At 38.0% G+C, this 14,082-nt stretch overlaps 1 protein-coding gene across 1 annotated transcript in view; it reads left to right on the top strand.

Moving 5' to 3' along the window:
* The window catches only part of ZC2HC1A (zinc finger C2HC-type containing 1A), a 66,732-nt gene extending 52,998 nt beyond the window's left edge, over nucleotides 1–13,734 (top strand). The window contains exons 8-9 of the mRNA XM_045289672.1: nucleotides 7,006–7,113; nucleotides 12,479–13,734. Of these exons, the coding sequence (XP_045145607.1) occupies nucleotides 7,006–7,113; nucleotides 12,479–12,644 (274 nt within the window). The 3' untranslated portion in view covers nucleotides 12,645–13,734. The remainder of the gene's footprint in view (nucleotides 1–7,005; nucleotides 7,114–12,478) is intronic.
* The last annotated feature ends 348 nt before the right edge of the window (nucleotides 13,735–14,082 follow it).

Below are 14,082 nucleotides of genomic sequence, written 5' to 3'. Positions count from 1 at the left end.
CCTTGTGATATATGTGTGTGTGTGTGTGTGTGTGTGTGTGTGTAAAACGAAGGAACATAAAAAATTTATATCATTGTGTAAACACTACCAAAGTATTAATATCAGCTTTTACAACAGCATGTAAAAGGGTTATTTTAATTTCACATACCTTCATTGAGTATCTACTGTTATCCATGATTAATTCATAGGGTCCTAAAAGGTCCTAAAAGTGAAGATAGGTGTCCTTGTAATCTAGAGGTGAGCACATCTTAGATACCAAACTCCCAAACCACAAGTATGAGGTATATCTTATTTATCATGGTACCCCAGAATGTAGAACAGGACCTGACACGCGGGTGCTCAGGGCCCATCCAAAAAGACCAGAATGACTGTCCGCGTCAGTTCTCACTCCTAGCAACCCTGGAGGACAGAGGGTTTCCCGAGACTAAATCTTTGTATTTATTTATTTTTAATTGGGGAATTTTAATTTCATACTATAAATTCTGTTAAACAGGTTGAAGTACACATCAATTCCCCACCCTTGTATTCTGTCCCACCCCCTCCCCCGCCCCTGTGAGATTACTTTTCCCTCTTAGATACTTCCATCCTCCTTTACTCCCAAGTTTACACCTGTCAACCAGCGTTAGTTCATCTTCCCACACGTGCGCTCTTGTTCCTTGGGGACTGTCAGTCTTGCCCCTTTGCTGCACTAGTCTTTGTCTTGCTGTTTATCTTTCCAGTGATGGTCTCATATCCTATCTGCCCTTTTATGATTGCCTGACCTCTCTCAGCACAATGTTCTCCAGGGCCATCTTTGTTATGAAGTGCTTTGTTAGTTCATCTTTTTTTTAAAGCAGTGCATAGTATTCCATTGTATATATGTACCAAAGTTTATTTATCTCTTCTTCTAACGATTAGTTCTTGACCTGTTTCCAACCTCCTGCTATTCTGAACAGTGCTGCGATGAACATGGGAGAGCATATGTCTGTTTGTGTTATATCTCTTATTTCTTTAGGATGCATATCCAGCAGAGGTATTGTTGGGTCATGTGTAATTACTATTCCAAGTTGTCTCAGTTAGCATCTTAGCAATTTCCACAGATGTTGTACATATGTACAGACCCATCAGCATGCAGCATAGGAGAGTTGCAGTCTCTCACTCGGTCCAGTATTTGTGGTTGTCTTATTTTTAAATTTGGCGGTCATTGTCAGTGTGAGATATCTCTTTGTTTTGATTTGCAGTCTTCCAGATGGCTGGTAATCATGAGAATTTTTTCACGTGTGAAAAAATGTTTCAATGCAATTTTTTGTGAATTGTCTATTGGTGTTATTTACGGCTTTTTTTCAGATTATTTATTTTGTTATTATGCAGTCCTGCAATATTTTGTAGATTTTAAGAGATCAAGTCCCTTGTGTCTCGTGTCTGTTGTTAAAGATTTTTCCCAGTCCATCTGTTCTCCCTTTGTTCGTTTGATGTACGTGTCTTATTTTCAGTAGGTCCCAGTCATCTAGTTTGTCATCTGATGTGTGTACTTCTTTAAATCGATAGTTTGTCTGTACCGTGCAATAGGGTTCTTCAGTTTGTCTCTCTTTTCTCATCAGTTATCTCTATAGCTCTGGGGTTTTACATTTAGGCCTTTGAGATATTGTAAACTCTTCATGGGAGTAGAAAGCCTCATCTTTCTACATGAAGCAGCTAGTGTTTTCAAAGCAGCCCACTGCGTAACACACTACGCCACCAAGGCTTTTAGAGGAAATGTGTAGGTAGAAAAATGCATGGAAAAAAATTATCCCTTAAAAGAACCATGTTAGTAAAGTTAAAAAGCAGTGATCATGTCAAAGCCAACTCAGTAAGCCCATAGGAGAGAGTCATACTGCCCTTTTGAGTTTCTGAGACTGACACAGACATAGCGTCTGGGGTCTTAAAGGCTTGAAGATAAACAAGCGGCCATCCAGCTGAGAAGCATCAAAGCCCACATGGAAGAAGCACACCAGCCTGTCTGACCACAAGGTGCAGACATCAAAGAACTAAAAATCAGATTAGTGGGTGCCCACCTTCCTGATACGATCACTGAAGACAAACGTGTGCATAAGCAAAGGTGGTGAAGAAAGCTGATGGTGCCAGGCTATCAAAAGATATAGCGTCTGGGGTCTTAAAGGCTTGAAGATAAACAAGCGACCAACTAGATCAGAAGCAACAAAGCCCACATGGCAGAAGCACAACAGCATGCGTGACCACGAGTTGTCGAAGGGATCAGGTATCAAGCATCAAAGAACAAAAAATATCATTGTAGAGGTGGGTGAGTGCAGAATGGAGACTCAAAGCCTATCGGTAGGCAACTGAACACCCCCTTGCTGAAGGGTTGAGGGGAGGAGACGAGCCAATCAGGGTGCAGGGTAGCAACGATGAAACATGTAACTTTCCTCTAGTTCTTAAATGCTTCCTCCCTCCCACTATTATCATGATCCCAATTCTACCTTACAAATCTGGCTAGACCAGAGGATGTACATTGGTACAGATAGCAACTGGAAACACAGGGAATCCAGGACAGATGACTCCTTCAGGACCAGTGGTGAGAGGGGCGAGGCCTGGAGGGTGAAGGGAATGTGGGGTGGAAAGGGGGAACTGATTACAAGAATCTAGGTATTGCCTCCTCCCTGGGGGAGGGACAGCAGAGGAGGGGGGTGAGACATCGGACAGTGACTTATGACAAAACTATAATAAGTTGTGAATTATGAAGGGTTTGTGGGGGGGGGGGGGTGGGGAGGGAGGGGGAAAATGAGCAACTGATATTAAGGGCTGAGGTGGAGGGCAAATGTTTTGAGAATGAGGGCAGCGAATGTGCATATGTGCTTGACACACTGGATGTATGTATGGATTGTGATGAGAATTGTACGAGCCCCCAATAAAGTAATTTTAAAAAAATGAGTTGATACCAAGGGCTCAAGTAGAAAGCAAATGTTTTTAGAATGATGAGGGCAACATATACAAATGTGCTTGACACAGTGGATGGATGGATTGTGATAAAAGTTTTATGAGCCCCCAATAAAATGATTTTTAAAGGAAAAAGAAAAAAAAAAAAGGAAGTGGGCTCTTTCTCCAGCAGACGTGCAGCGGAGTTCAAACTGTGACCTTGTGGATTGCAGCCGTCTTGTGACCAGCGCGCCACCAGAGCCCCGTGTGCTAGCAGTAGTCGTTTCAAAACCTCCTGATTTTTTATTTGCTCTTCCTTTTTACTTCATATGCATGGATTTTGGTTGGTGGGAATGTACATTTGCTTGGTAAGAATATATATGACGCAGTGTGGGTTGATAGAAGATTGAAATGTTAAACCTGCAGTTTTTCTTAATAACCTCTAGATGGAGCTCCTGTATAATGTTGGTAAAGAATGGCACAGTCATGTAATATTTTCACAAGAGGATTTTCAGGCTCACCATCCATGCCTTTCCACTGTTTGACACGGGACATACACTTCACTCCTTCTTTGGGTAGATTTCAGACATAAGCCTTGTCAGGTGAGGTAGAAATGTAAGCACAATATTTATTTGATTCTATATTTTACACTCAGAATTTTAAAATGCAGAGGAAGTTGTAAGACAAAACTAAGCAAGAGGAAAGAGTCCATGAATTCAGGAAAGGGGAGAAGTTAAATTGTTCATCAATCTCATTTTCCACTCAGTTTTACTAATTTACTTTGAAATACTTCCTTTTCTTCCTAAAAGTCTTTATGATCCCAGTACCCTGCTGAATACTATGAATTTATGTGCACATCAAAACTAGCAAGATAGCCTGGGTATGTAGAATTAGAATTTATTGTCTAATTAGGACACTCTGTGAACCCTGAAGATTCTCTTTTGAAATTAATTCTTATGTTGGCAGCCAGGTGATGAAATAAGGGCTTTTAATTAAAGGGTGGGGATAGATTTCTGATGGGTCAGAATAATACCTAGTATTTTTCCCCTCTACTTTTTCTAACTGTATAAAGTAGCAAACTCCTTATGGGTCCACTTTTATATATTTTAATAGTAAGATGGACAAGTTAGGCCCTCCACTTCGAACTGGAAGAGCTGTGCACAGGTTGTATGACGGTGATAGAAAATCAGGCAGTGCCGTCAAAAGACATGAGTTATTACCCATTTACAAGTAAGTACTTGCAATTCAGCTTGGTTAATCTTTTTCAGATATTTCCTTAAAAATTTTCTATACTGGGATACCATAACTTAATCATTCCTATATTTAATTTAATTATTTTTAGTTCAAAAAGTTCTAAAAATTTTTTTAGGCCTTAAAACTTTTTCCTTTTACTGCTATAAATATAGCTATTTTAGACACATTCCATTAAAATTTTTTTTGGAGAATTTTTTTTAAAGGAGAGTAGGGGAATATTAGGTCGTATATATTATGTAACAATGTTTTTTTTTTAGCTAAGCAAGTGGCACATTTTTTTTAAACCAGAAAAATATTATAAGACATTCATTCTAGGGAACATCAGGCTTTAGCTACATAGAGCTATTGTCAGGTTTTCTGTATAAAAAGGAAAGGATGTAACACTGCCTGTGCATCTGTCTCTATTTATTATAGCTGGCACATAATCAGGCAAGTGTGTCGTGGCGGTCATTTCTGAGCTTTGTAAAACGAGGCTCCAAGGCTTTGCTGATTTGAGCTCCAATACTGGGTGTAGCCTTCTCTTTTTAAAATGATGAAATCAAAACTGAAAAATTAAAGTTGAAAAGTAAATGTCTAAAAACTTTTTAACCCAGGTCTCCTATAGCATTCTGCTTACTGTGTATAAAAACTGATAAATGCAAGGGTTGGGAAAATCTCAGAGATCTTACCAAAATCCATGTGTTAGTTTTAACTAGTGACAAATTCTAGAAGGAATGCTTTGATCCATGAACCTTTTTCTTAGCCCTTCTACTACCTGTGCCCTCTGAAGCTGATCTCAAAGAAACACTTAATAGTGTTTACTTAATAGTATTTACTACTTAATAGCAGTAAGTCAAATTACATGTAGTTCTAAAATCAAACCTTTATTGGCTATAAGAAGCAGATTCTAGTTATAGAATTGGGCAGCAATTTTCAGACTCTGGCCAGGAATAAAAGTGTGTTGACTTCAGAAGATTCTGGCAGCATGCTTTTAAGTACTTATAAGATAGACGGATCCTCAAATTCTCAAGAATTGTCCTTGTCATTCAGATTTAATAGCAGTTCTTTAGAAATTATTAAAAGATATGTGGAAAATAAATGATAAAAACTTACTAATCGCAGCTTTTTATATTGCTAATCATATTCTCCAAATCCCAACATTTTGTCCAAATTAATTGATAGTTTCTGGTACAGTAAAGTTTTGTGTGTGTGTGTGTGTGTTTATAGCTCATTTGAATCTTATATGAAGATGATAGTATTTCTAAAATGCTTAATTCCAGAGCCAAAAATGTACTTTCTCTTCCGCTTTGACGCTCTCACTGGGGATTTCCCATCCTTGAGCAGTGAATAGTGAGTTCCCGAGACACTGTAGCAGATTTGCCACTGACTATATGAAGGCCACATGAAAAGATTTTTGCTTTTCACATTTAGAAATGACCATTTAAAGGCTAAACTACTCAAAAAAGCATGTCTTTGAATGGCAGCTTTTATATATTTATATAGAGTTTCTGAGGTTTTGTAAATCTCTGTGGGAAAGCACAGCCTCATCTTTCTCCCAAGGAGTGGCTGGTGGATTTGAACTGCCAGCTTTGGCTGGTTAGTAGCTCACCGCTTACTTGACAGTGCTACCAAAGCTCGTGACTCTGTAAGTAGATGTTTAAAAAATTACTACACTCTCTACAACTTTGCTAAATAAATTGAAGAGGTAGTATTTCAGCCACAATTGAAGAACTTCTAATCTAAAGTGCCGTAATTGTTTAAAAGTATTTTGTCTATTTAAGCTAACATAATATTGCTTAGCTATGAAGTGAAGATTTGACTGATGTAAGGGAGCTATGCTTTATTCGCCATTTGAACCCTGGAATATACTAGCTGTTTCATCGTTGTTAAGTTACCTAAGCATTCTTTGCCTCATATGTGCCAAATTATTTCAAGTTTTAAATAAGTCAGTGTCTAAAGGGCAAAGTAGCTACAGCAAATCATAGGCCTATTGTAGAAATTCCCACTTGTGATAACAGCAGTGGCAACAATAATAGGATCCTCAGCAATTAACCAAATGTTTTACATAAATTATACTTTTTATAGCTTTACATCCTATAAAATAAGTTGGTTTCATAAAGGTTGACCACTATCACAGTGGTCTGTGGCTGTTGGGATTTGAAACCAGATCCATTTGAATCCCACTGATCCATATGTGAGGGACCTTCAGAATGTGTTCGTGGAAAAATTGAAGTAAAAGTAAGTAGAATTTTCCCACAAACTTTTTGAAATCTTTCATGTTTGTCTTAACTTTTTTTGATTCCTGAATATTCTCAAGGAGTTGAACAGTAATCCAATCCAAATGTTTCCTCTACTGATATCACATGGTCTAGGTTATGTTGGTGAAAAGAAATCTTTAAAGAATAAAACTGCATTAACCTGATTACTGTGGTTTATGAATAAATGAAATATGTTTATTTGGCATGTATTATATATTTTTTTAACATTTAAATATTTGGTTAAAATGTTTTTTTAGCCATATTATATAAGATTGAATAACAGCAAAACCTATTTCCTATATGATTTAGCAATTATATATAGACAACTATTAAACATTTATTTGGAGGGAATTAAAAGATTTCCTTATTTTTAAATTTGAGACCTTTTAGTATTAGTAACTTAAACATTGAATGTTTACATATTTTAGTTTTTCTGTGCCTTCAGCATAATGTCAATTTGTGCAAAATGCCTTGGTTTATTTTTGGTATTAACTACATGTTTTCAAACTTAAAATAAATATTAGTCTTCGATTGAACTTTTAACATATGATTTTTTTTCTAGTTATATAAGAAAGCAAGTAGAGACATAAAAGTTTTCATGTTTACTCTTTCTCTGTTCTAGAAGTAACATCAAATCTCGAAATTCCACACCACCTAGTTTGGCAAAAAACCCTGCCTCTGGAGTGCCAGCAAGTAAAAGGAGAACGCACACCGAGGGCCACGGGAGCAGGTGGGTTCTGGGCCGCTGTCATCAACTGCAGTCAGAGCGTGATCTTCAAGCTTTCTGTCCATCTCATGTGATGCTGAGGAATTAGTTGTTCATAAGTAATATTTCTCCCATATCTTGTAGTTATGCTTTTTATAGCTAATGCTCAAAGACAATTCCTTTCATTCCCCTGGCCTTATTGTTGCTTTTTTCCCTATTATTGTAGTATCTTTGCTTTTACCTATGCAAATCGATCCTTTAAGCCACTACGACTGTGTTGTAATTTTAAAACATTTAAACTGACCTCTGAAGTTGTGATTACATATATACGTCTTACTTTCCCTTCAAATATGACTTGATATTTGTTCAACTTTATCATTGAGCATGAAAAAAAACTGGGTTTTTTTGTTTTTTTTTTAGCATGTAAGAAAATTGCCTTAGGTACTAGGGAATCCTTTGGAGTATTGGGTAATGCCTCGAGCTTGCTAACTGCAAGGTCAGTAGTTCAGTCCCACTAGCTGCTAACTCTAGAGAAAGCTAAGACTTTCTGCTCCATGTTGACAGTAGCAATGTTAACTAGCAAGTTACCAATTAAATTAGCCCCTCTATGAGAACCCAAGGGAAAGTAAAGATTTACAGCCTCAGAAACCCAAAGAGGCAGTCCTACTCTGACCTGTAGATTGGCTATGCGGCAGATTTAATTCACTGGCAGTGGGTGTCGACTTTGGCTTTTAGTCCTAGTTAGTGATATTTCTTATATACACCCAAACTTATTCCAGAAAATGTTAAGGTAACATCCAGAAATGTTTAAGAGACAGTAGGATACGATAGTTTAAAAGTGGAAGAAGAGTAGGGAAGAAAAGTTAAATAAACATCCTAGCAGCGTAGTCATCCACGATTCATAATGTCTGGGGAAAAAAATCAAGCCACTTTCTGTGGAGAAACCCAACCAATCCTAAGGACTGAAACCACTGTCCAATGAGTTCTAAAGAGAATAACGTGATTGGCCACTTGCTAGTTAGCATTCTTGCCAATAATCTGGCAGTGCATTTAATAGGGTTCTTGGGAATGTAGGATGCTGGCCCGGACTGCTCACCCCAGTCACTTAACACAAACATGCCCCGGCTCCTCCCAGAGATCCCCATTGCGTTGGCTGGAGGAGTGGGGCCTGGGCAGCTGTCCTTTTAAAAGCTTCACGGACAAAGATTATGCCTGACAAGGGTTGAGAACCATAGTAGGGTATAAGCAAATGGTTACCTTTCTGGCCAAATTGTCTAATAAATACTGTTTGATGCAGCTGAGGTTATGGTATACTTTAAATATCAAAGAATTGAGTATAAGCCTCTTATAGTACTAGAGTATAATTCTTTCTGTGTTGTTTGTCTGTGTGGAGTCAGGTGAATCAGAGTTGACTTTAACTAATGTAAAATGTTAGGAAAATGGAACTGGTTTTGAATGGCTGACCTTGCAGTTAGGAAACCCCTATATAGCCCACTACACTACCAGGGCACTTTTCTCTCTCCACAGAGTAAGGAAAATGAAGCGCCTACAGCGAGGAGCAAAAATCGTACATTATAAAATAATTTTGAATGATGTTGAAATCTTCTCATTCACTTTCTTTTTAAATTGTTTATATGTGATAGAAAGCCCAGACCCATGCTCACGTGACCTCCTCTCAGTATCCCAGCCCTGATCCCAGGTGAAGATAATTATAACTGTCACAGATTACGACACTGCAGAGGTTGAGGTTGTGGTAGTGTGAGAGATGACATATCTTGGAAGACCCTTCCGCTCAGAACGCCTGAAAACGTTGGGTAAATAGAACCTGCATCTTGAATGCATAGCTGAGCGCTTAAAAATGCCAGGGAACAAACATGTAAAGGACGTTAAAGAAATGAGATTGGTAAAGTAACACTAACGCTGCAGATGTATTTTCGGCTTTTGGTTGCCTGTCATAGTTAGAAGCTGGTATGGTAAGGTCATTGTAGGACAGAGTTCTTGGACTTGTACGAACTAGAGCATTAGTAACTCAGCTTCCCTATCCCTCCACTCTCCATGCCTCTTACTCTTCATTCACCAAGGAGCAATCATCGTAAGCTCACTTAGAGAGATTTGTGTGACTATAATACATCAGACTTGACTTTATAATCATTCAGAGCAGTGGTTTTCAAACTTCCTAATGCTGCGACCCTTTCATACAGTTCCTCGTGTTGTGGTGACCCCTCCCAACCATAAAGTGATTTTCGTTGCTACTTCATCAGTGTAATTTTGCTACTGTTATGAATCAGGCAACCCCTGTGAAAGGGTCGTTCAATCCCCAAAGGGGTCGTGACCCACAGGTTGAGAACCGCTGAGTTAGAGGAAATAGGGGCAGTAGTAAGCATTTCTCTTTCGTGAGGCCCTTATAGCAGTCCGGAAGCTGTTCTGGCTCTCCCAATGACTATGTAGGTATGAAAGTTCCTATAAGTGGGTGTGGAGTCAATTAGAAAATCTGTTTACAAAAATAAAGTCATTACCTCTTATCACACAGTTTCCTAGCCATAGCTTCCAGGTCACATCAAGCATATGCAAGGGACCTTCAAGAAACCCATAGGAAAATTCCATTCACTCATAATTTCCTTTTTCCACCAACCTTTTAAAAGTCCCCTGTTACGTGCCTGGAGACACAACTGGCATTGCACTTTTAAGATTTATTGAAACAAAGAAAAGAAGTTAATTTTCAGAGAAAAGGAGAAAAGGATTTATTCACAGTTTTCTAATAATGCCCAAGTTATAGCGAAGGAGAAAGAAAATCCACCAAGCAGGCACAGGAAACGTGTCTGCGTCAGCCATGGCGCAGAGAAATGTAAGCGTTCCGCCCCCACCCCCACCCTATAGGTCTTAATTGCAGGTTCACCATCACATGAGTTTAAGGATTAAAAGTGCAGTTCTTAATTGGAAGACAATTAAAATGTTCTTGGGTTAGGAGCTTCTTAGAAACAAAAGCTGCTCCTATTTGGTGTGAAATTCTCGCAACTAAGGCTTTCCAACAGATACATCCAAGAAACATGAGCTCCCAATTCCAGGTTACAGAGCACACAAGGAGATTCTACACAAATAAATAAGCCATCAATAGTGAACGTGGGCTAGCAGAAAAGAATAGCATGTTCATGACTTACGGTATTAAAATAGTCAAAACCAAACTAGAAAGTAGGTGTGTTTGAAATAGTTTATAAGAGAGTAAATTGAAATAACTAATAGTGACAAGCCATTGGGCTGCCAGCTGCAAAATCAGTAGTTTAAGCTTCCTATCCATTCTATGGACGAAAGAAGAGACGGTCTTTTCCCATAAAATGTATAAAATGTATAGTCCCTGCAACTAGATAGGGTTGCTGTAAGTTGGAATTGACTCGATGGTAGTGAGTTTTGTATTTTGTGTCCTCTAATTTTAAAAGAACCAAAGAGGAATTCTGAAATAATGGAATTGTGTATTTGTAAGACAACAACCTTAGTTTACTTTCCTTTGGCATTCTTTCTTGATTGTGGTTGTCTCCCAGTTCATTACTATCTTTTTTACGGGTCGAAGGAATTATGCTGACAGCTATCATTTTGTTATCCACACCAGAGAGATGCCGCTTGTTCCAGCCACTCCGCAACTCTGCTGTTGAGCTAACAGGCGAGGACACAAAGTACAGCACCGAAAATGCTAGCACTTGATCTTATTTGCATCTCAGGAGTCTTATAAGAAAGCCTAGTGACATTTTTATTTTAAAAGCACCCCTAAGCTGCTTTCATGAAAGAATTCTCCAAGTGCCCTTTATAACTGCTTTCTGAGAAGGAAATTTAAAGATGCTACAAGTCCCAGTTATCTGGATGTGTTGTTAGGTGACTGGTCCTGTGCCATCATCACAATTTTTCTACTGTGTTTGAACCCATTGTTGTAGCCACTGTAGCTCTCCGTGAGCACTGCCCCTCTGCGGCACCAAGCACGACACCTGGTCTCTCTTGACAGCATGTCCAAAGTACACTAGAAGAAATCCCACTCTTCTTTCCTCTGAAGAGCATCCGCCTGTACTTCTTCCAAGATGGATTTGTTTGTTCTTTTGGCATTCTCTGGTAATTTAAAATTCTTCACTGGCACCCTTGATTAGGGCACCAAAGACCTTGATTATTCTGAGGTCTTCCTTATTCAGTATCCAGTTTTCACATGCCTATGGCTTGGGTCAGATGCACCTTAGTCCTCAAAGTAACCTTACTTTCCAATACTTTAAAGAGGTCTTGTGTAGCAGATTAACCCAGACACTGTGTCTCTTGATGTCTTGACTGTTGTGGATCCAATCCAGACAAAATCCTTGACAACTTCAAGCTATTCTCCATTTATCCTGGTGTAAACTACCCGTCCAATTATAAGGGTTTTAGTCTTCTTAGCATTGAGTCATGATCCACACGGAAGGCTGCAATCCTTGATCTTCATCAGCAAGTGTCTCAAGTTATTCTCCCTTTCAGCAAGCAAGGTGGGTCACCTGCATATCGCAGCTTGTCAATAAGCCTTCCGCCAATCCTGCTGCCACATTCTTCATATAAGCCAGCTTCTCTGATGATTTGCTCAGCATACAGTTTGAATAACTATGGTGAGAGGGAAGCAACCCCCCATGCACACACTGTTCCTGATTTTAAACCATGTGGTATTCCTTTGTTCTGTTCCCATACCTGCCTCTTGATCCGGGTATAAATGCCAAATGAGCACAATCAAGTACTGTGGAATGCTCATTCTTCTGAAGGTTATGCGTAGTTTATTGTGGTCCATGTAGTCAAATGCCTTGGCATACTTAATAAAACACAATCTAATATCGTTCTGGTATTCTCTGTATACAAATACTTAAATGTTTCATCAGTAGAATCTGTGTTTACTCCGGCCTGTCTATTGTAACAAGACTCTAATACTGTCAAACATCTTTCTCTAAACCCACCTTAAAATATATATTTCTGGAATCTGTTTTACCTGCATGGAGGGGTTTTGTTTACCAACTCACGCTTCAGGGTGTCCACAGGTCTTGTTGTGAATATATTTATATGATGGCAGTAATTTCAGAGAAGAGTAACATTTATTGAATCTTCTCATCAGGGAGGCTCTTTAGTAAAGGGCTACAGCATAGAGCAAATGGAAAGCGTGGCTGCGCTGGGTCATGAAACTCCTCCTCATGGGGCCAAATAAAAGGCTAGTGAAAATATTGAGAATAACAGTATTAACGAATAGGTGTTTGCTTTTTCAATCTGAACCAGAAGCATATTAAACATGAGTGTAAATAAGCTTTGATTATACTTAATATTATCTCCTGGTCCCTAGACTGAGGATTTGAAAACAACTCATGTGTGCTTTGTTTTCCACTTTCTTTCCGGACTTCTTTAGGCCAGATGGTGACTACCTGTCTTCCCTGAATGGTGGAAACATTAGAAGCTGTGAAGGAATTTCATCTGGACACTTACCAAAATTCTGCCACGAATGTGGGACCAAATACCCTGTAGAATGGGCAAAGTTCTGCTGTGAGTGTGGCATTCGAAGAATGGTGCTGTGAACATGACCCAAGGTCCTGAGTTACATGTCTAGAGTTCCATGGATGCTAGAGCACTTCCTGTAGTTGATTTTGTGCTAAAATATTCAAAATACCTTTCCCAGTAATTTTTGGAGCATAATTCCTTGGCTATGTCATGTGTATGTGTATACTGTATATATATTGTATATAATAAATATCTGATACTTCATTCTGTGCCCTTCAATTATAAGTTCACATTCATGTTAGAAAATAATTTCACATGAAATCATTAACTTAGATACTGATTTCTTGGCAATGGTATGAAAGCATATTAGGTACACTTTCACAAATGCAAACTTTAATACTGAGGATTTAACCTGCAGCAAAACAATCACAATAAACTTTTTTTTTTCCAAATTGGTGCCTATCATTGTATAGTATTATAGTAGGAATTTCGTACTTGAGGGTAATACGTTTAGTCACAATTAGTCATGTGAGATTTCCTTCCTGCAGAGAGTTTGAACACTTAATTTTATAAATCTTTAAAAAGAAAAGTCCGCTATCATTTACTTAGTGCATTATTTAAATATTCTCACACATCTTTTTGAAGATATGATTATGTGCTTTCTTTTTAAGATAAATGGAAATACAAATGTATCATATTCTAAGTAGAATTGACTTTCAATTATCTGTAAGAGTTAAACATAAATGCTTTTTACTTTCAATTGTGTCTCCAAATTTCATATTTGTCCTGCTACCCCATAACCTTATGTATGAGTCATGGTCATAATATACAGCTACTTTTTTTTTTTTCAAAATTTGAAGTTAATTTAATGTACATTGCATATTTCTTTCGAACTCTTACATGTTGAAATATGTTTTCTTTCTATAGGGCTGAATTTAGAAGAAATTATTTTAACAGCCACCTCTGTTGATAAATAATAATTATGGTCATTAATTGTTAGTACAGGGTACACAGGTAAAAAGTATATTAATTTGAGTCCCTTGAAGAATAGTTAGAGTGGCTATAGGAAAGTTAACAGAATATCTCATTTTCTCTCCCCATATTTTCTTCTCTAGTGTTTAATGTTGAAACACCATTTATGTCACAATAAAAAGTCATGGAAGTATATATTGTTATAATGTGTAGTTGGTTTATAATACCATTTAATATATGCAAACATTTCACTATAGTTTGTCCTTAACTTTGACCAAAATCCAGCTTTCACCCCCAACAGTTTTATTGGCATATAATTCACCCTAAAAATTCATTAGTTCAGTCGCATCAAGAATAGTTGTACAATAATCACCACAATCCGTTTTAGAACATTTTCTTCATTCTTGCTGTTAGGTCCTCGTTTCCCCCAAACTTTTCTTCCTCTGATAGGCTTACCTATCCTGGATTTCATACGCAGAAAAATGTAGGTTCAAAAACTAACAACAATAACAATGTAAAACAAAAACCTCAATTGAAAAGAAA

Source organism: Echinops telfairi, unplaced genomic scaffold, assembly GCF_000313985.2.
Source record: "Echinops telfairi isolate 266 unplaced genomic scaffold, ASM31398v2 ScPeMD7_1;HRSCAF=3_0, whole genome shotgun sequence".
NCBI classification, from domain to species: Eukaryota; Metazoa; Chordata; class Mammalia; order Afrosoricida; family Tenrecidae; genus Echinops; species Echinops telfairi.
This window is presented reverse-complemented; position numbering and strand designations above follow the sequence as displayed.